Below are 24,183 nucleotides of genomic sequence, written 5' to 3'. Positions count from 1 at the left end.
CTTAATACATGCTTATAGGGTCAGAGGCTGAGTGAGTTGTAAAGACCTTAGGTCTTCTGCTGCTACAGTTCTGTGCTGCTGCCTTCAGATCTCATGGGGTGCAAACAGAAGGGGAAAAGAAGATATTCCCTTGGTTATGAGATCACAGGTACCAGGCTGCAGGAGAAACAAAAGCTTTCAGAGAAGTTGTATAAAATACTACCCATGTTTAAAAATGGAGGAGTTGGTGTGAGAGGGATTTCCTGGGAATAAGAGAGCCAGCCATCTTTTACCATTTTACCTATATTTAGGAATTTTATCCTCTCTCAATGAATTTCAAAACTCAGAGTTAGCCTTAAATAAAAACATCTTTGCAAACCTTCATAGGATAATATATTTACCGGTGGAAGAGACCACTGACTTTACAGCTGAGGAACAGGAGCCCCAAGAAATGAAATCATGCAGATAGAAAGGGAAAGAGCCAGAATCCGAGTGCAGGTTTTAACTCCAAATCCAGCACTTAAAAAAATGGCCAATACAAGAATTTGTTTTGCTTAATTATACATCTCTGTAATAGGATTTGTTTTTCAGTTTTTCTCAATGGAGGGGATTCAGGACTGAAAATAAATAAATAAAACAAAACTGAATTTTAAAAGTATCTAGCACTCTATTGATTATTCCACAGATGTCATATAAATGTCAGGCAGCAGCAACAACAATGGAAGGTTTTTCAATGAACTGAAAATAAACATGGATTCAGGAGAATGAATCAGTGAACTGCATCCCAGAAGCCCAGATGGGCAAATTCCAAAACTGTCTTGTCTTATGTTCTGAAAAGAAGATGTATTTATTGTTTGAGACATGGTGCCTAATAGATTAACAGACTAGAGTATCCAAGCCCAAGTCTAGGTCTGAAGGCCTTTAATTCAAAGGATTAATTTAGAAGGCTTAAATGCCTTCAGCATAGTGATATTAGGATGATTTATTTTATTCAGACATCTAATTATCGTACCCGGTTGTAATCTTCTGATATTTCTGTGTTCTTTTTCCTTTGTTAACAAGCCCCAGGAAATTCATTCTTAGGGCCTGGAGTACATAGAGACTTTTTGATTTTATTTACAAAACCTATGATTTAATCGACAGAGGGAGGAAACTCCTTCAACCAGTGCAGATCTATACCTGCTTAGCAAATTGTAACCTCAGGGCATAAAGATAGAGTGTATGACAGAAATGAAAGTGGATTTACAGAACTGGTGCCTTGTATTAATGGCAGAGATATGGACATGAATCATCAATCCTAAACCAAACCAGTTTAAGAACCTGGACAAGTCTTAAGGTGAGTTTCAGAGATTAGGAAAAATTAGAATGGAGTGAGGATCAAAAACCATTTGGGGAATAAAATCCCTGGACCAAGTTTGAAGAAAAAAACTCATATCCCATTATATCCCAAAGAGATTATAAAGAAGGGAAAGGGACCTGTATGTGCACGAATGTTTGTGGCAGCCCTTTTTGTAGTGGCTAAAAACTGGAAACTGAATGGATGTCCATCAGTTGGAGAATGGTTGAATAAATTGTGGTATATGAAAATTATGGAATATTACTGTTCTGTAAGAAATGACCAACAGGATAATTTCAGAAAGGCCTGGAGAGACTTACATGAACTGATGCTGAGTGAAATGAGCAGGACCAGGAGATCATTATATACTTCAACAACAATACTAGATGATGACCAGTTCTGATGGATCAGGCCATCCTCAGCAACGAGATCAACCAAATCATTTCTAATGGAGCAGTAATGAACTGAACTAGCTATACCCAGAAAAAGAACTCTGGGAGATGACTAAAAACCATTACATTGAATTCCCAATCCCTATATTTATGCACACCTGCATTTTTGATTTCCTTCACAAGCTAATTGTACAATATTTCAGAGTCTGATTCTTTTTCTACAGCAAAATAACATTTTGGTCAGGTATACTTATTGTGTATCTAATTTATATTTTAATATATTTAACATCTACTGTCATCCTGCCATCTAGGGAGGGTGGGGGGGTAAGAGGTGAAAAATTGGAACAAGAGGTTTGGCAATTGTTAATGCTGTAAAGTTACCCATGTATATATCCTGTAAATAAAAGGCTATTAAATAAAAAAAAGAAAAAAAAAAAAAAGAAAAAAACTCATATCCCAGAAAACTGGTTCAGGGTGACCTAAGGACCATGGCTGGATCTGACGTTCTTCAGAGGTTTATAGATTTTTGGAGAGGTAAGACAGTGCATCCCAAAAGTCTTAGTGTAGTTTTCATCTTTAATAGCTTGAAAAGAGGACATTGCCTTTAGATAAAATAGGCATGATTGTAATTTTAAGCTTTAATAGTTTGAAACTACGTTAAGACTTTTGGGAGGCCCTGTAAAATTAGTAATTATACTTGTAGTTCTTTTTTTTTAAAATTATTATTATTATTTTTTTATTTAATAGCCTTTTATTTACAGGATATATGCATGGGTAACTTTACAACATTAAAAATTGCCAAACCTCTTGTTCCAATTTTTTACCTCTTACCCCCCCACCCCCCCCCCAGATGACAGGATGACCAGTAGATGTTAAATACATTAAAATATAAATTAGATACACAATATATACTTGTAGTTTTAATTGAAAATTGAAGTAAAACTGGATGATATCATCCACTTAGAGAGAAATGTCCAAAGTTTGATTTGTGAATAACAATATAATTTAAAGATGTCTGCATTCTTAAAGATTAAGGAAACCAAGGCTTACAAAAGAAAGTGTATACTCTGTGAATATGGTTTGAATGACAGCCGGGTAACTTAGTGGATAAAAGACTAAGCCTGAAGTCAGGAAAACCTGAGTTCAAATTCAATCCTAGGTGCTTACTAGTTGTATAACCTTAATCTGTTTAAATTTCATCATCTATAAAATGGGGTAAATAGTAACATTTACCCCTTCCCAGGGTTATTGTGAGCATTAAATAAGATAATAATAATTGAAAATCTTAATAAAGTACCCAACACATAGTAGGTGCTATATAAATGTTAGCTATTGGCATTATTAACTTGGAGACTTTATTTAGCTTTGAGAAGAGATGACTTGAGGGGACAAGGGGAAGGGAATAATCAGCTTCACCTATTTGAAGGACTCATGTCATTATGTCATTTTAATATGTAAGCTTTTTGGAGAATAGGGATGCCTTTTTTTAAAAATTGGTTTTTGAAAGCTCAGTATCTTATCCATAGTAGTCACTTAATAAAATCTTGAATTGGATGTAGTGTGGAAGAAAGATTAGATTTGTTCTGCTTGGCCCCAGAGGGCAGAACTATTCTTAAGGGGTAGAAGTAACATAAGGGAAAAAAAAATTTAAACAATATGAGTTCTCCAAAATTGAAATAGTTTGCCCCCTGGAGATGCCCTTTGAGCAAGGACTGAATGGCTTCTTGTTAGGGATGCTATAAAAGGCAATCCTTTTTTTTTTTTCAGGTATTGGTTGAACCTGATGACCTCTGAAATCCTTTCATTTTTTGAGATTCCAGGAAGTAGCCAAACCTAAGATTCAAGTCTGATATGCTGACTAATTCCATCATCTTCATTTAAATTATGCTGCTTCTTTTATAATGTGAGATTGTGAGTAAATTATTTAGAGAATAACATGCAGAATCACGTGATCCAAAAGGGACCATGTGAATTTTAACAAGGGAAGTCTAGCTAATATGAGCTACATATTTGGGATGTTTTTGTTCTGTCAAACTGGCTTAAGAATTTTAGTTAATTAATCTTAAACATTAAAAACTGAGCATAAACTTATATGTAATTTTCAACACTGGACTATTATTGTTCTTGGTTACCGTTTTTGTTTTTGTTTTTTTTGGGGGGGGGGCATTTTTTATCATGTGAATCTTCAAAAAAGAGAGCTGAACTTGGAGCCATAGATTCCGACTTCAAATCCTAAATCTGCTACTTATCTTTGTGTTCTTGGGTTAGTCATTTAGCCTGTTTGAGCTTCAGTTCTCTCATGTCTAAAATCCCATCACCTCAAGATCTATGATGCTATGACTGAGAAAAAGACTGAAATTCAATAATGGTCTGTCATGATTGTTGTTTCTGATGCCGAAAGAAATTTGTGAGGTCATTTTCTGAAGATGTTAGAAAAATTATGAAAAACTTCTTTTTGATGGACCCAGTCTCGGGTACTTAACATAATCCAAGACTAAATCAATCCTCAGGTTTTAGTCCCTGCTCTGCTCTGTGCCTGGTACGTTTTATTCAGTCATTTCAATCACATCTGATTTTTTGTGACCTCATTTGGTGTTTTCTTGGCAGAGATATTGGATTGGTTTGCTATTTCTTTCTCCAGCTCATTTTACAGATAAGGAAACTGAGGCAAACAGGGTGAAGTGACTTTGTCCAGGCCACACCATTAATAAGCATCTGAAGCTGGATATGAACACAGGAAAATGATGAGTCTGGTGTTCTGTGAAGTAGGGTGCCATCTAGCTGCTCTTGTGTCTGGCAAACAGTATATGCTTAATAAATGCTTTATGGTTGATTGATTGATTGATTGATTGGTATTAAATAGTCACATTCTGTTTTCAGGCCTCAGGATTTCCTCATGTACCAAATAAATTAGATGATATCAAAGGTCTCTTCTAGCCTTTAATATTCTAAGATTTTAGGTTATTGAATGAAAAGCATAGTATGATGGCATTAAGCCATCCAGGAAAAGAGGATTTGCCAAATGTTGCAACTACACGGGGATTTATTAATATTACATTTGACTTACATTAACACATTTAGATATACAGTGAAAGGCTTTTAGTGTCAAGCTGTGAAAATATTCAAGTTTGTTTTCACACATAGAAGAAAGCCTCTTCATTTCAGCCCTGGAACAGCAATAAGTAAATCACTAAAGGAATTCTCTTTTTATGGTTCCCTCCCTTCTTACCCAGGAATAGACCAGGGGGGAAAATTGGATCCAAAGAGCTCAAGAATGAATTTAGTGGTGAGGATCTTAGGCAGACCATCTTTTGAAAAGATCATCTTGGATTGCATTCAACAAATTTTTACTTGTCAGCATGAATATTTATTAGATTATATATTCATATTATGCATAAGTATTTATAAATCAAATGTTTATGAAGCATTTAGAATTTCAACATATATAACATGCTTTGCAAACTTTGAAATTCTTTCTGTATAAATAATGATGATGATGATAATTTTCCCGGACCCTTCCCCAAAGGATCCTGAATTTTAACTAATATAGAAATTACCTAAGAGAATGAAATAGCTTTTCACACTAGATAGGAGATGTGTGGTGTTCCCATAACACAAAGGTGCCAAATTTGAGCCAATGATTCAAGGGGAGTGGAGTCCAAGCCAGAGTAAAATGGGAGTTGGAAAATATTTGACAAGATCAATAAAAATACAATAAAACATAGATACATGACACTTTAAAGCTAAGTTGATATGCTGCCAACAGAGATGTGTATTGATTAGTGCCCACCCTCTTTCTAAGGGAGTTGGATACCCCTACTTTAGCACTCTCACAAATGTAACTGAATTTAAGAACATGGTGAAAATCCTTGTCTACCAAATATATCACCTGAAAATTGAATATATTCCAAAAATATGGAGTATCCAAAAAAAAAAAAAGAAAGAAAGAAAGAAACTGAATAAATAAAGATACAGACTAATGCTGCAAGAAAATATATTCCTTTACCTAATTTTGTAACTGAAAACTTAAATATGGATTCTTTTTTGAGCTCAGACTTTGACTTACTCAGGTAAATTTTCCATTTATTCATATCTATATAAAAGAAGTAACAGAGATAGAGCCTTTAGTAATGACATAAGGTTAGAATGAAGAATAATGATAATGATAGCTAATGTTTTTATAATACCTAAAATGTGCTGGGGCACTGTTTGAATTTTATAAATATTGTTTCATTATTTCATTGACTGGTAAGTCCTATTATTATTCCACTTTTACAGATGAAGAAACTGAGGCAGACGAGCACTTAAGTAGCTTGTTCCTATTTTCACAGCTAATAAGTGTCCAAAGTTAGATTTGAACTCTGTTCTTTCTGACTCACATTCTAGCTCTCTAACCAGCTCCCTCGCTGTCCCCATACCACATTGGTGAGCTATTTCTGTATATTCATTCCCCTTCTTTCCTCTCTGGCTTCCTTGCTCCCTTGATTCCAACACTCTGCAGGTACAGAAATACAGGAGAAAAGCCAAGGGTAAAGTAGTGATCTGTGTTCATCTATTCCTTCCTCACACTCCTGATCCAGCAAAGGAAGAAGTTTTTATTTTATACCATATTACCTGAGTCCATACTAGATTGTAAGTAGGTAGCCTTAGGAGAAGACGAATAAATTTGTAGAAACTTTAGGATAAATACACAGATTAAGGCGTGGAAAGAAGTAGAAAGTAAGGTACTTTCCTCACAATTTTGTTGTAGTTATTCATTTGTTTCAATAGAGTCCGATTCTCCATGACGCAATTTGGGGTTTTCTTAGCAGAAACACTGGAGTAATTTGCCATTTCTTTTTCCAGTTCATTTTACAGATGAGGAAACTGAGGTAAAGAGGGTTAATAAATGACTAGCCCAGTGTCCAAAGCCTGATTTGAACCCAAAAAGATGAGTTTTCTTGACTCAGTTCAACTCTTGGGAATTTGGGGATAAGATTTTATTGTTCTCTAAACAGCAATATTTGAAAATAATTTGAGAAATTACACTTTGAGGCAAACCTTTTAAATACTACAAACCAGGTTCTGTTCATAGGTACTAGATTTTTATTATTGTGTCCTTCACCAGTCTCTCAAAGTACTTTTCAGATATCCTTTGAATCTTCACAACAGGGCTAAAGAGAAAGGGGGATGGAGAGAGCATCCATCTTATCCAACAAACTGGATTTTTAAATTCATCCATTTTGAGTTTACCCTTCTATTTATCTGCCTCCCATTCCCAGGGAAGACTTCTTTACCTTGCTAAAAGGAGAAAGCACAATTTCTTCTTTCAAATAATCAGTCATTCACCAGAAGACCTTGAGACTTACCCAGGCATCTCCCTTACTTACTTTTTCCCCACCTGGAACACCAATTTTCAGATTAAAGTTCCACTCTTGAAGTTCCAGTTCCCTCTTCCTCCCCTCCCTTCCTTGATAGAGTCCTAATGGCATCAAGACCTGGATTTGAGAAGACAAGTTACTGCCTCAGTTTCCTTATCTATAAAATGGGGATACCTATAGTGTCTACTTCACATATTGTGAGGATCAAAGATGAGTACTCAAAACACTTTGCAGACTTTAAAAGTACTATATAAATGTTAATTAATATAATTTTAAAATTAGCAAATGTATAAGCAATCATCATGTTCATCAGTATCTCAATCAACCAAAAAGTATTTCTAAAACCCTGGTTTCCAGCATGGATGGGGTGTTTAATTTGGAATCAGGAAGGTCTGAATTCCAGTTTCATCTCAGACACCTGTGGGAATCTTAGCAAGTCTGAATTTCAATTTCCTCATCTGTAAAATGGGGATTAGAATTGCATCTACTTAACAGGGTTGTTGTGAGGATTAAATGAAAAATTGTATGTAAAGAACCTTTAACACTTAAAAGTGGCATATAATTATGAAGTACTATTATTAAGTGAGGGATTAAGTAAATCTCAGGTTCAGGCATCTGGATTAGGAATTCTCACTATCCCATTTCTTTTTATTAATTGTTTTTGGTGTGCATTTCTTAACTCATTCACCTAGAGAGAATAGCGATGGATTTTCTTGAAAGCCTGTTGTTTTGAAGCATTAAATTCCTATTGTTAGCTTACATGTTCCTTTTCTTGGACAGAATTTGCTGAGAGCTCAAGACAAAATTCTCTGTGCTTAATGTATTATCTTGATATGACTGGCCCCCTGGGATAAGAAAACATTCATAAAAAGGCGAATTGTTGCCATTGGTACATAAGGTCCCGCTCTTAAGGAAGCAGTTATCCTTTGTGATCTTGACCTTATGACCCAAACAGTCCTCAAGTGACTTGTCTATCCATAATCACTGGCCATTCAGCCTGGGATTAATTTGTTCCATGATTATTGAAAATGTTTTGAAATGTCTTGGCAGTACATGATCCCACTGAAATTTTCTGTGACAGAAGTGTTGTCTTGTTTAGAAAATATGTTCATTTACTCCCAACAGTGATAGCCTTGATCTTTCCAATCAGAGACTTTTACAGACATGGGAGAGGATGTGATACAGAAGGAGGTTGACAGAACCTGGAAACAAGCATGACATCGACAGAGTTTTGGAAAGAGTAACCTTAAGTGAATTCATCCAGTGCCTGCTGTGTGTAAAATACTGTGCCAGGTATAAGCCAAAACTAAACAGCCATCCTCAAATAGCTTAGATTCTGCTGGAACTTTTGTATAGGGCAGACATGTGGGTGAAAAAACAAGCAAACAAGATTGGTCCCTAACATTCAACTACTCAAATGTACACTTCAATTCTTCAACAATTTGTGAATTTCATTGGTAGGAATGTTCCCTCCACCAATGGAGAGCAAAACTCTGTAATCTAGGAGAAGATTTTCAAAAGTTGGCAGCAGGATAAAAATTCATACCCCTGCAGCCAAGTATGTATGTGATACTCTGGATTTAGCTCATAATCTCTCAGCTCCTTTCTAGCTTGGTCTAGAGCCTGCCAATAATGACCTTTGGTTGTCCAGTTTTCTGATTTTCCCTTTGTTCCACAATGAGTCATCAGAGTAAGACTGGAGTGGAGTGAAAGAAATTGGGATCAAGAAAATCCCAGAGTTAGAAGGGAGGGAGGGGGTGTTATTGATGGAGCATTTAAAATTATTTATTGTTATTCAGGACCAAAGTATGATGGGTTGGAAAACTGGTAGAATCTGACCTGCACTAGATTTCACAGAAAGGTTGCATAGGATCCTAAGACTCAAAGTTCTTCAAGGGTTGGGTTGGTCATGGGAATGGGATAGAGGTAGAGGTCGTCAATATAGTATATAGATGGGAAGTTCTCAACATCAGAGGAACACTTAGAGCCAAGGCAGCTTTGTCAAGAGTAGGTCAGGTTAAAGCAGCCTTCTTTCCTTTTATTTTTTTTGGGGAAATAAAGGTACTAGTCTAGAAGAATAGATTCAAAGATAACAAAGTTTCTTGGGTATTCCTTGGACAAAATGGATAGTTGTGGACTAAATGATCATATAATTAAAGAAATTTGAACTGCTGGGAAGATTGGACATAAGCTGATATCAGTTTGTGGGGAGGTGAGCCATAGAGTACCTCATAGATTTATGGTTGGCTGTATGCGTGCGTGTGTGTGTGTGTGTGTGTGTGAGTATTTACATTTTTTTCAATAACTCAGATGAAGGTATGATTCACATGCTTATCAGTATTGTAGATGACAAAGCTGGGAGACATAATTAACTCATTAAATGACAGTCAAGATTCAAAAATATACTGGCAGATTAGGATATTGGGTCAAATGTAAAAGAATGATCTTTGATAGAAATAAGTAGAAAGTCCACAAAGTGTTCCCTCATTCCAAAAAAAATCAACCTCACAAAAACAAGGTGCAGGTGATGCTCATTTTAAAAAGATTTAGGAGATTGCAAAATAGAAGTGGGAAATGTTTCCTTTCTTCCTATTTTCAGCTATATGACATAGTGGACAGAGCACTAACCTTAGAGTCAGTAAGATCTGAATTCAAATTTGACCTCAGGAATTTACTAGTTGTATGATTCACACCGACCAAATTTCTTAACCTCTCTGTCTGTCTATATAAAAGATATATAGAATAGCATCCATTCCCTGTGGTTGTTATGAATATCAAATTAGCTAACAAATGTAAAGCATTTAGCACGTCAGAAACACAGTAAGTGTTGACTGGCAGATGTGCCAGTGTCATCTTGATTGAGAGAGATATAGTGCTCACAATGAGGGAGGTAATTATTTTACTGTATTCAGGACTACTCAGATAAATGATGCTCTATGTTATTGTTTGAAATCTGCTAATACTATGTCCCTTTAATTTGTACTTTTTCTCATTCCCTTGAGATTTCCAGGATTCTTTTTCTTCTAAATGAATATTATTTTGTATAATTCTAAAAAGTATTTCCTTAGTAATCTGATTAGAATAGCTAAATCTAGACATTAATTTATGTAGTATTTTCGTTTTTGTGATATGGTAGGCTCTACTCATATGCAAATAGCTTTCTAATAAGTAAATTTCTTTTTTCTGTCAAGTGTTTTATAATTTCATTTATATAAATCTCATATGAGCATTAGCCAATTAAAATCTTAGCTATTTTATACTCTTTGTTATTATTTTGAGTGGAATTTCTCTTTAAATGTCTTGCTGATGTTTATTAGTTTTGTATAGAAATGTGGAGATTTTGTGGATTTACTTTGATTACTATACCCTTTCTGATAACCATTGATCTTTTCAGTTAGTTTCTCTGCTACTTTTATGAGATTTTCCAAGTACATATTCTTATCATTTGAAAATAGGGATGTTTTTATCTTTTCTTTACTAACGTTTATATCTTTGCTTTTGTTCTTTTGTTTGATTACTCTTACTAACATTAAGTCAAATAATGGTGAGGAAAAAGAGCTTCCTTGTTTTACTCCTGATTGTACTAGGAAAGTATCAAATATTTCTCTTTTGTAAAACTTATTTTAAATATATGCATTTAATTATATTAAAGAAGGATCCTTCCATTTCTATGACTTTTAAAAGTTTTTTTGTTAGTACTCAATGCATGCTGGATTTTGCCAGAGGCCTTTTCTGTATTTATTGAAATAATTATATGGGTTTTGTTCTTATTCTGTTTACATGATTAATTGTACTATATTTTCCTAACACTGATCCTTGATATGAATTCAACTTAATCATAATCAATTATTTTCTGGATTTATATAGTCTCCTTGATAGGATTTTATTTCAAAAACATTTTATATCAACATTCATTAGTGTGAGATTGGTCTATACTTCTCCTTTTCTGTCTCTCCTCTTCACTATTTGGGTACCATATTTGTCTTATAAAAGGAATTTCATTGAGTATTTTCCCCTCTCTATTTTTGACAATTTTTTTTTGTAATGTAGGTACTAATTGTTCTTTAAACACTTGATTAATTTTTTACCTGAATGGGTTTTCCCTCACTTTGGCAATTGATTTATGGATTGCTGGGTTGTTTGTTTTCCTGAGATTGGATTAAGTTCTCAAATTCTTGTTTGTTGGTTTGCCTATATTGTTGGTTTTTTTTTTTTTTTTTTTTTTTAAGGAGTTCAGCAGCTCCATTTTAAGTCTGTTTTGTTGGTGTGTAATTTTGTATAATTTTAAAATTTCCTCTTTGTGAACAAATCAGCTTATTTTTGGTTAATTTGGGTTTGGGTAATTTGATCTTCCTCTGTACAATATTTTAAACTTAGCAGACAGAAATGGGTATAGCCCTTCAACTAATCAATCAACAAGCATTTATTAAGCACCAAAAATCTGCAGTCTCTGTGATAGACTTTGGGAATACAAACCTAATTCTTGTTATACACTAATAGCAAAGACAAGAAGTACATATATAAATGTATTCTGAATAAATGCAGTGGTTTCATAAGATTCAAAGACTTGGGGACAGTTCCTGGTCATAAAGAGATGATTAACATGGTCAAGGTTTTTGTATCATAATATCTTAGCAAAAAGATTCTGTAGGATTTTCACTGAAGCCTTAGGCTCTCAGGGTTATTGCTGGCTGAATCCAGTTAGAGGCTATGGTTTATAGTTCCACAAAAAATTTCCATTATGCACAAATAAACATAAACTGCACACTCCAGAGGCTGTTTGGTAAACTCAAATAATGTTGTATGTTAATGAGGAACTACATGGATTAATGTAGATACCTAAACCCAGGAAGATCTAAAAGAATGTCTAGCTGATCATAATGATTCTTTTGATGGCCATTATGAGAAATTAAAAACATGAGAAAATGCTAAGATGATCTTAGACACTTAACCAAAAAAATCTATAAATATATTCTTGGTAAGCTATTAATGTTCATGATTAAAAGTGACATTTAAAAAAAGGAAATAAAAAGTAAACAGAGTACTCAGCCCTGACTTATTCCTAGTATCTTTGAATTCTGTCTCCCCTGTCCCCCTAAAAAAATATTGAGTAAATTCTTTGTGTTCATAATCTAAGCCACATTATGAGGGGTAAGGAGGAAGGATTAACCAAATTCACTCTAATTTATGTTCTGTCTCCCACTAAAAATAGGGCTTATGTATGACCATTCCTAATTCCAGAGGACTGATGCTGAAATATAATATCCATTATGGGAGTAATAATATCCATTATAGAGAGGTAATAGATAGTTATAGTTAGGATGTATCATCATCGTCATCTATAATATAATATGTGTATACACCCATGATTATATGTAATTTATTAAATTTATATACAAAAATTTGTTCAGACCTTGCCTGTCTAACATGAAAAGCTAATATGAAAGCACTTTCTCCCCTGCTTTTCAGAGCAGCCAAGGTAGAAGGGTTTATAGCAGTATAGCATTGTCTGAAATCAATATTTTTGTTTGATATATAAGCGCAAAAGGTCACAGAATTCTAAGGAATTACTAATGAGAAAAAGTGTTTTGCATGTTTTCAACTTTATTTTGTGTACTGCGTTTTAAGGGTTATTTCGTGGTTACTGTGTTAGGAAAAGTCATATTATCAGAATCAATGTCTTATTATAAAGAATTATTTGTATTTTCAGCAATCTCTAGTAAAAGATTATAATTTGGGGTAGTTATGGGAACCTAACCCCCTATATCCCATAGGTTCAATGTATCAATATTCATGCTTTTTACTTTTGTACCATTTTTAAAGGAACATTACTCCCACAAAATTTGAGGATTGACTCTATAATGTAAAAAGAAAACAAATCAATAAAGCTGAAAATATAAAAAATACTTATGTGACTTTTTTTCCCCTAGACTTATTGATTACAGTCGAATGGACTCCAATTATCCTTCTTAACTTCCCTTCATCAAGAATAATAAACCTCTAGTCATTATTTGGAATAGGAAATTCTGCCTGATTTGAAATATTGTTTTGGTTTTTTGCCATGCTGGACCATCATTTCTTATTATAAGCTACTTTGTAGTTATGAGCTACAGAAGGCAAGTGTTTTTAAAATATGTCCCAATAACCTATTATGATTTACAGATGGATGGTACAAGGGAGAGGTTGGACATTCTGCATCTTTAGGGTGTGACTGAGAAACCAGTTCCATCTGTTGAATTTCTAGGTTATATCCATCAATTTAAATTTAATTTATTCCTTTTATTCTGCAGGTGATTATGTATATAGGTCAAGTCTCCAAAGATATTTTGAAGTGGCCCCGGCCCTCTTCCCCTCCAGTCGTGAAGTTAGAAAAGAGGTTAGCTGATGAATTTGGAATGCCATCAACTCATGCCATGGCGGCAACCTCTATCTCTTTCACATTCCTCATCTCTACGATGGACAGATATGAGGTAGGAAGCAGCCCTACTGAGGGTTCTTCTGGTACTGAGGATAGAATGATAAGAATCATAGAGTCAATTTAGAACTGAAAGAGGATTTAGAGAATACAAACTAAGTTTCATAGAAGAAGAAACTAAAATAAAGAGAACTTGCCCAAGGTGATACTTTAGAAATGGACTGAACTGGGATTTAAACAAGCTGCTACTTCCATTCATTTGCTGTTTCTTCTCTAGAAGATTGACCCTTCTTGGGGAGGGCTATGAAGGGAGGAGTGTTGTTTAGGAGAACAGATTTTCATTTCAGAATTTTCCATATAAAAACAGCTTGAGTGACTTTAAGATTCATGAAACAGTGACTAGGATGGATTAAACCCTCACAGTGACACCCAATAAAATTTTAACTATTATTGTTGTCAGTCTCATAGCCAGGTCTAAGTTTTAAATTCTAGCCCTCTTGGTTTTTTCTTTAGAACAACCAGTTGTGCTAAGACTTAGGAAGTTTTGTACTCTGAACAAATGATCCCCAAGGATTGAACTGAAACCACCAAATTTATTTGGTCATGTTGTCTGTAGCCAGAAGCAGTAAGCAGCCATCATCCTGAACCAAAAGTTCCCAGGCTCTTCCTGCTTTTGGTGAGGGATAGTCCATTCTAATGGATGGGTTCAAAGCATTGCTTAGGAAAAAACTAAATGGGATTAAGTTTACAACATATTTGCTAAAAGATTAATAATTGTTATGGAAAATGTGTTAATTTTTATGATTATGCAATAGCTTGAATACTAATTCTGCTAAGACTGCCTTTAATAATTTAAAAAAGATTGCCTTTCTTTGATTTTTTTCCTTTTTATTAATATATTTTGTTTTTATGTAACCATTGTTTCCAAATACATCCCATCCCTTACCCACAAGCTATTCCTTGTTACAAAGAATAAAAAGAAGAGAAAAAAGGGGGAAAATGTAGCTCAGAAAAACAAGCCAATACATCACCTAAGTTTGTATATACACAATATTCTGCTCCCATAGTCTCCCCACTACTCCCCATTTCCCATTGGAAGGAGAGAAGCATCTTTTCTCAGCTTTTCTTTGGGTGGAGTTGGGAGGGCAGGGGTACTCTTAAAATAGTTAAATGACATAAATGTTGTCATTTCTCTCCTTTTAGACAACCATTCCTTTAAATTATGTAAATTGTCTAGAGATTAATTTTTACTTTTTGCAAATTTTAGACCTCAGTTAAATCTGAGTGGGATCCCCTTTTAAGAAGACATTTCCATCTTTTTGCCCCCCAAATCTGGGTACATATTTTAGTGCTGCTTAGCAATTTAGCATGTTACTTAAATGTGATTTGTTTGTTTGTTTTTTAATTAGAAAATAAGACACACCAACCTCCAAGTAAATTGGTATGTAATTGTTCGTGGTGCTCCTAAACTTTTGACATAAACATTATCTGAGAGAGGCAAGCCCAAGAGCCCTTTGTGGGTGAGGTACCAGCATCCTCAGGTGCTCCTAAAAACCTACAGCCATGCTAATCACAATAAGTTTTTGTCACAAGATTGAAACAGTAAAAAGGAGACTGTCCTTAGGAAACAGATTAGGTAGGTCTAACTTAAGACTACATTGAATCTTTTAAAATCACTTTTAGTGGATATGTAGCAAAGATGTTCTGATTCTTTTTTCCCCCTTATATACACATATCTTTATGATAAATAAAATTAGCTATTTAGTTCTTCTAGCTTTTCCCCTAATAAACAGATCTAAACATACTCAGATGACTGTGTGAATATAGATTAATGCTAATGTCCAAAATTCAACCAGTGCCAACATTAACTGGCTAATTTTGAAATCAATGTGGCTAAACATCTAAAGCCAAATGAATGTTAAATTTTAGAAAGACATATAGATAGGTCTTTGGAACTTTGTCAGCGCTGAATGAGCATGATAACGACCAAGCAATTATTAACTCTGAGATGGGGGTGATGACTTTTAGGTGCAATTAAGGCAGGTAGATGGCATAGCAATTAAAGCACCAACCCTAAAAGTCAGTCGTACAAATCTGGCCTCAGACACTTACTAGCTGTGTGACTCTGTCAAGTCACTTAACTGCTTCTGCCTCCTCCAAAAAGTTGAATTGAGTTTGGACTCTAGCCATCCAAGTTTACATATACATGCAATTTCCCAGATCATCCCACCAAAAGATATCATCACCATTGTGCTTTCAGGTTTGCAAAACACTTTGTATTCATTGCTTTGGGGTCTTTATGAGAACTTTAGAAGCTCTGGTCAGTGTTATGATTGTCATCCCCACTTTACAGATGAGCAATCTGAGTCCTAGAAACACTCAGGTTCAACTAGCTAGTGTATCATTCCAACTCAGAATCCCCAAACTTCCTAAAGTCCACTCCAGCCCCCTAGTCACTGTATTCCATTGCCATTCCTATGACCATTGGGTGATAACTGATACTCAGAACATCTGGGTGGAAGCATTGTTGACTTTCCTCATGCCTAATTTCTATGAGCTTAAAGAAAAAGTAAGAATGGAAATTCCATTTCCTTCGACTTAGCAGCTTCAGACATGAGTCTGTTTTCCACTCGGTATCATTTATCTTTTTGTTGGAATTGAAGTGTTATAACTTCATACTTAAGTATCTCCCCTCTCTCTCCTTTTTCTTATGTCTGGGTCTGAATGGCAAGATTGTTAGTGTATATAATGCTAGATGAGAGCCAAAAAGGATAACTCACTGAAATGTATTCGTTTTATATAATGTTGAAATATTAATGTCAAATGCCACACAAACTCTCATTTCTTCTTTCTCTCTTTCCACAGTATCCCTTTGCATTGGGACTAATGCTGGCCATCTTGTTTTCTACTATGGTATCCCTTAGCCGACTTTATACTGGCATGCACACAGTACTGGTAAGTTTTTCTCAAATCTGGAGCTGAATATTGGAAGACTAGATTAGCAAGATGAATTCACTTAAGTTATTTATGTTTACAAAATTCTTTTCCAATTTAATTCATCTTCCCATCAGCCCTGTGGTAGGTCATTTTGCAGGGCATACATATCCGTGGTAACTAATTCTCTAGATAATATTAACAGGATATTATACCACCATCGTTGGTATTTGAAAATTGATTATATTTATTCCCTTTTCTTTTTGAGGGGCTTCTCCATCACTCACTCTTCATTAGCTTATTCCCTGCCACATTACTTCCTTGTCTTACACACACACACACACACACACACACACAGTCCTTCTTATAACCACACACTAAGATCTTCTTATAACAAATGAGTAAAACCATGCAATAAAAAACAAAACAAAACAAACCCCAAAAACTTCAGTAGGAATATAAACATGGTAATTTTATTACTATTCTTTTACATTTAAATATCTTTTTAATAAAACTAATGGTTCACAGTTTTATATACATCTTTTTATATTGAAATGTTTATATTTCTCTATGACTATTAAGTTCATAATAACAAAGAAAATTAAGAAAAAAGCTACTTTAAAAAGTTAGTCATCAAATGTTTTATTCCTAACTGTAGAAAAAGTGAAAATTGCCTTTATCAGTTACCATAAAAGGGCAAGAAAACTCTTCTTAGTTTTTTGTTGCTGTCCCAAGTGAATAGTAAGTAATTAATTCATATTTGTTGAATTTAATTGTTGACTAGTGCTAGTTGTTGTTTGGGACAGGATATAGCTGGGAGAAAATGGGAGAAGAGACATTTTAACCAGCAGAAGCTGCTGTATTTAATGGATTCTGGGGGAAAAGGAGTGTGTTCAAAACTATTAAAGCAAAAACCAGGCAGTGGTAGGTATAGAATAGAAGAATGACTTGAGTGGCATAGGGTGCCTCAGATGAAATGGGTCAAGAATCTTGATGAATTCAAAACACAAGGAAGAGGTTTTAATGTTCTTTCTTTGTGTGGCTGCTGAACTTAACTTTGAGGGAAGCAATAAGGGATGTTGAAACAACTAGAGTCATTTCTGGGGTAAGGGTGGCTCCGGTCATGGGAATATTATCTGACCAGCTCTAAGTCCTAGCATTCTAGACACTACAGAGTCCTTTTCTTCACTCTCAGTCCCATTTCACTTTGAGCTAAACAGGAAGTGGTAGAATCCAGGGGGGGAATTGGCAGGGAGCAAATTCTCAATTTGCTACACTGCTGCTTGGAGGGTAAAGAGGCTGCTTCCAAATGTGTTTATAGACTTGGAATTAAGTAGAGTTCTCTTGGGTTTGTTGGCAATTTTTTACTTTTTTCACTTTTTTGAGGGGGTTATTTGAATTTCATTGGGTTTAAATTAAAAACCATCTTATGAATTCAGGTTAAAATTCAGCATTAAAATATATATGACTGAATTGAAAATACATATAAAAACCACTTCAGTAGAGCTATAACAAAACATTTTCCATTATGGGATGGTTTTCTGGAGGGCAGAAATATTGACTACCTCCCTTGACCTTAGTATACTTACTCTAAGGGACAGCAGTATTGAAGTATTAGACGAAATAAGGGTTAGTCTAACACTCTTGAAGAGAAGTTGAGGTTCTGATTTTTCTCCATTATTTTTCAAAGTTGCCCCCAGAAACTTCAGGCCTAGGCTTAGCTGATAAAGGTCCCAATGATAAGGGCCAGAACTCAGACAATTGGGATAATGAGTGAACTACTGCTTAGAGCAGTGGTCCTCAAAGTGTAGTCCAAAGAATTGTTGGGGTCTCTGAAACCCTTTCAGAAGGTCTACAAATTCAAAATCATTTTTTATTTCTAATATAGTAAATAGCTATAAATATAACCCATGTGAACAAAAACTCTTTGAACAGATCTTTGATAGTTTTTTAACAACATGAAGATACTGAGAACAAAAGTCTGAGAACCACTGGCTTAAAGCAACAGAAAGAAAAGAGAATTCATTAGAACTATGATTAAAAGATATATGTCTCGGGTTTGTTATCAGGATAGTGTCAAATAGTAGCTTCTTATATTTCTGTGGGTAGTGTTGTCCAAAAAGAACTGAATTTGAAGTCTTGGGTCTTGGGTTTGAATGCCAGATCTGCCGTTTTCTACCTGTATGTCCTTAGGCAATTAATTTCCCAATTTCCTGATGTGTAAAATGAAGGTATCTCTGAGCTCCGTTTAAGATTTAGACTTGTAATTCTTTGAATTAAAAAAAAAGTGAGGTGCTAATTTTCTAATAGTAGTCTTCTCATTCCTTTTCCCCCAAAGAAGGTTGTACTGGCACACTTACCATTGACTAGACAAATGTAAGACTGTCACCACATCCTATCATATGTTCTCTGCAAGTATAATAATGGAAAGAACCCTAGATGTGGAATCAGAACAATAATAATAGCTAGCATTTATATAGCACTTAAGGTTGGCAAAGCATATTACATGTTAATTAGTTGATCCTTACAATACTTTTACAGATGAGGAAACCAAGGCACAGAGAGGTTAAGTGATTTGCCACTTAATTTCCTTATTATATATGTGAAGCAGGATTGGAATTCGGGTCTTCTGAAGTCCAAGTTTATCGGCCTTTGCAATGTACCACCCATATAAGCATAATAGGCAATAATTTGACTTCATTCCGATAAACAGCTTGAGATGCAAATCTTTGCATCCTCTTGCAATTCTTCTTCTTCCCTCTTACTTTAAGATAGAGTTCATCACAATATCATCAAGGGTTCTGATCCCTTACAGAATGATACTGGACTCATCTGTCCATTCTTTCATCCTGCTGTCAAGTTAGAAGGAATGGATTTCAAACTCCAGCTTTAACACACATGAGCTGTATCCCTCAACTTCTTCATTTGTGAATGGGTATTTATTCGTAGCCTGCAGGTTTGTGAAGAGGGAAGAACATCATCTTTCAGTTGCAGTGGAAACGTAGTCCAGAGTTGAGCTGAATTTGCTCTGACACCATGGGAAAGTATTCCTATTAGCCCTTTCCCAGAGTCTATGGTGAATGTTCCCTTGGACACACCTAGAGTATACTTTACATATGCTTATATACAGAGATGAAAGTTGTTCTTATTAGGAGCATGACACTAACAAACTTTTAAAGATAGGCTGACTATGAAATCTTATGTGAACTGATGCAAAAAGGAGTGAGCAGAACTAGGAAAACATTGTACACAGTAATATTGAAATGATCAGTTAATTGTGAAAGATTTAGCAACTCTGATCTAGGACAGTTTCAAAAGACTCATGATGAAAATTGCTATTCATCTTTAGAGAGAGAACTAACAAGCTTTGAATAGGGATTGAAGCATAATTTTTGAATTTCTTTATTTTTCTTGCTTTTTTTGCAACATGACTAGTATGGAAAAATGTTTTATATGATTTCACATGTATAATTGATATAATATTTCTTGCCTTCTCAATGGGTGGGGGAGGGGTAGGAGGGAAGGAAAAATTTGGAACTCTATTTATTTATTTATTTTTAATTTTTGCTTTTTATTTACAAGATATATGCATGGGTAATTTTTCAGCACTGACAACTGCAAAACCTTTTGTTTCAATTTTTCCCCTCTTTCACCCCCCTCTCTCCCCCAGATGGCAGGTTAACCAATATATGTTAAATATGTTAAAGTATAAGTTAAATACAATATATGTATACATGTCCATAAAGTTATTTTGCTGTACAAAAAGAATCGGACTTTGAAATAGTGTATAATTAACCTGTGAAGGAAATAAAAAATGCAGGCAGACAAAAATAGAGGGATTGGGAATTCTATGAAGTGGTTCATACTCATTTCCTGGAGTTCTTTCTCTGGGTATAGCTTGTGGAGCTCAATTTTTAAAAAAAAATTGATAGTACGATGATTAATAGTGATGGGCATGGCTCTCTTCAACAGTAAGAAGATTCAGGCCAGTTCCAATGATCTTGTGATGAAGAGAACCATTTGCAGCCAGAGAGGACTGTAGGAATTGAGTGTGGATCACAACATAGTATTTTCACTCTTTTTGTTGTTGTGGCTTGCATTTTATTTTCTTTCTCATTTTTCTGTTTTGATCTGGTTTTGTGTGTGTGTGTGTGTGTGTGTGTGTATGTGTGCAGCATGGTATTTGTGGAAATATGTATAGAACAATTGCACATGTTTAACATATATTAGATTACTTGCCATCTAGGGGAGAGAGTGGAGGAAAGGAAAGGAAAAAATTTGGAGCACAGGGTTTTGCAAGGGTGAATGTTGAAGATTATCTACGCATATATTTTGAAAATAAAAGATTTAATTAAAAAGTAGTTTTAAAATAAAAATGAATAGTAAAAATAAATGATTCTCTTTAGTAAAATAAACAAAAGGAATTAAAAGAAAAAAACGTAAAGCATGGCAGAGTTAGCAGGAATCCATGTAATTTCTTCAGTTACAAATACTAGGTGGCCCAGCACATATAGCCCAGCACTTATTCTTTAAATAAGAAAAACCTGAAACTTAGCTGGGTGACTCTGGACAAGTCACTTAACTGATTCTTCCTCAGTTTCCTCATCTGTAAAGAATGGGAATAATATCATCTACCCAAAAAAGTAGTTGTGAGAGTCAAAGAAACAAACATGTAAGACAGATTGCAAATCTTAGAGCACTCTACAAATACTGGCTATTATGATATGACACTTGAAGGTTTGCAGAACATTTGATTCTCACAACAATCTTATGAAGTAGACATTCATATTATCCACATTATACACATAAGAAAACTGAGGCTAACAGAGATTAACTCCTCGTTTTTAGTGTCATTTCTCTAAGATTATTTCCAATTTGTTTTGTTTCTGTCTTTGTTGTTGATGTTTGTTTTGGAGGGAGGCAAGTGGGATTAAGTTACTTGTCCAGGATCACAGGGCTGATAAACATCTGAGGCTAGATTTGAACTCTGGTTCTCCTGATTCTAGAGCTGGTGCTCTGTCAACCAAGTCACCTATGTCCTATATCTTGTTTGTATACAGTTATTTGTATATAGTATATATTTGTGTATAGTTATTTCTAACATAAAACTGTGAGCTTCTTGAGAGTCAGGTTTGATTTGGCACTTCTGTGTGTCCCCAAAATTTAGCAAAGTGCCTAATAAATAATATGCTTATTGACTTGCTTTGACCTGCTATAGGTCAAATAGACAGGATTTTTTGCTTCCTGATTTCAGAACTCTATCCTCTGTTTCAAATTTTTCACCATCTTATACAAAACTGACTTGAATCCCTTCAGAATTTTCCCAATTATCAACAGCCACACTTTGCAGGAGTTCAAACAGAAATTGCACTCTCTTGTTAGGTAAATTATAGTGAGGATCCATTTCATTTATATGTTCAACAGGGTGGCTATAGAGGTTTCTTCCAACTCTAAAAATTTGGTGAAGCTGAAAGGGAGTCAGAGATATTATTTTCCTATTACATCTTTTAGTGAATAATTGACATGTGATGGAGGGAGTCATTGTTGATTTATTTTCCACTTGAATTGGCTGAATCCCAGTCTTATTTTATTGACCTTTACTGAATGTCTTTTTCTGTAAATAATTAGTTATCTAGCTAAATTATTTGTTGGTAAATTATAGGTAAATGTGTATATACACATATATGCATCAGTAACACATACATATATTTATGTGTAACACATAAGTACGTATCATACTTTGCTCACAAATATACACATACTATACATATGTGTATACACTTGTGTATATACACGTGTGTATGTATGTGCATACATATATAAATACACATTTTTTTTCAGTCCTGGTTGGAATCAACATTGAAAAATTTTCCAAATACTGTTACCTTTACATTACACAAAATTCTCTTCTAGCTCAGAGTATAGCATTTTGATGTGTGTGTCTGTTTTCCCCCAATATGCTTAGCACTCCACCTGAGTTACCAGTCACTGCTGGACAGGAGAGGAGGGAGCACAGGACTGTGTTCATGCCACTCTATATTTAATTTCCATTTAACTTTTAAACAACTACTCCTCTGAGGGCTGCCAAGATTTAAAAAGAATTGTGGTTCTCACCATAAATTATTATAAATAATATTATATCCACTATTCTTCCATGACCCTGGAGAGAAATGTATTTTTCTTTCTTTTCTTTTATTTCGCTAAAGTTACTGGGGTTGCAGTTGTGCTTCCCACATATTCCAGTGACTTTCTTAAGGAACATGTCACTGGGAGGAAAAAAAAAGATAGATTCCATAATTGTTGTATTCTTTCCCAATAAGAGGTGAGAAGTGATAGAACAGAACAGCCCATTTCTTTGGCTAAACTTGGATTGTTGGCTACTTTAGGGATCAAGACCTGGGTCTAGTCCAGAACAGGTGGCAGAGATAGTACGAGGGTGAGCCAGGAGTGGAACAAATTGTGGTTGCAGGCTACCTGCCATTTACAACTTGGAGAAAACATTTTATAGATCAGTAAGGAAGCAAAGAATCAAGCTGAGCCATCAGGCAAGAACAGAGACCCATGATCTATGACAAGGTCAAAGTCAAATGAGCCATACAGGAGCCAGAGAACACAAAAAAAGTTGAGTTCCGAGTTCAGAACCGGAAACCAGAAACACCAAATATCCAAGCAGAAATTAACCAGTTGGTCTCAAACAGATCTCTTTTTTTTTTTTTTTCTCATTTTTCCAGTTATAGTTATAGCAGGAACTAGGAACTGAGTTTCCAAGGCATACCCAGCCCTGAGATTAGAGAGCTCAAAGATTGATTTATTGTAGAAACTTGTTATATCTGGCACATTTTTATTTTGATCGTTTGGATTTATTTTTCCAACTATGCTTTAAATGATTTGCTTTAAAAAATTTTTTTTAATACCACCCTTATAGCTATTTCTTGGTGGTTCATGGCTGCTTATTGGGAATATTGTAAGAGTACCTAATAAAGAAAGAAAGAAAGAAAAATAAAGGTAAATAAATATAGTATGTTCATAAATTAACAATAAATTAGTAACTGATTAACTCGTGGACTGAGTTGATTGCCATTTATTATTATTTATATTCATTAATTTGTTATTCTTATTATTTTGCTTAATCATACAAAGAACACATAAATCCAAAAAGCACAAGCATTTAATTAAGATAAGAAACAACATAAATAAAGTCAAGAATCAAGTACTAAATAGTCTTTGCTCCCATACAGAAAAATGTAGTCTCCAACACACGACAATCTATCCTCTACTAAGTTGTTGGACTGATCTTCCTAAAGCCAGATCTGACCATGTCATGCCTTTCATCTCTAATGTCCAATATAAAATTCTCAGTTTGGCGTTCAGAAACCTTCATAACCTTTCCCCCTTCTTCCTTCCTCAAATCCTGATACCCAACTTCCCTCCAGATTCTCCACAATCCATTGTAACTGACATCCTTGCTGTTCCTTGCCCATAACACTTTATCTCTCTATTCAAGAATTTTCACTGGCTGTACCCCCTTCTTGGAATATTCTCCCTTCTTGTCTCTGTCTCTTGACTTTCCCAGGTTTCCTTGTAGGTTCCCTTATGAAAAAAAAACCAAAAAACAAAAAAACAAAAACCTTTCCTAGTGCCTTATATTTGAGACTATCCTAAATTAATCCTGTATGTATCTTGTTTATTCCTAATTGCATTATTATCTTTCTCATAAGACTGGTTTGGTTTGAGGTTTTTTTGTTTTGTTTTTTTTAATATTTTCAG

General features: G+C 34.7%; 1 protein-coding gene across 1 annotated transcript in view; it reads left to right on the top strand.

The window, feature by feature from the left end:
- Positions 1-24,183, top strand: part of SGPP2 (sphingosine-1-phosphate phosphatase 2) — a 124,429-nt gene that overhangs the window by 83,198 nt on the left and 17,048 nt on the right. The window contains exons 3-4 of the mRNA XM_023500814.2: positions 13,358-13,537; positions 16,348-16,437. Of these exons, the coding sequence (XP_023356582.1) occupies positions 13,358-13,537; positions 16,348-16,437 (270 nt within the window). The remainder of the gene's footprint in view (positions 1-13,357; positions 13,538-16,347; positions 16,438-24,183) is intronic.

This window comes from Sarcophilus harrisii, chromosome 3 (genome assembly GCF_902635505.1).
Source record: "Sarcophilus harrisii chromosome 3, mSarHar1.11, whole genome shotgun sequence".
Taxonomy (NCBI): domain Eukaryota; kingdom Metazoa; phylum Chordata; class Mammalia; order Dasyuromorphia; family Dasyuridae; genus Sarcophilus; species Sarcophilus harrisii.
This window is presented reverse-complemented; position numbering and strand designations above follow the sequence as displayed.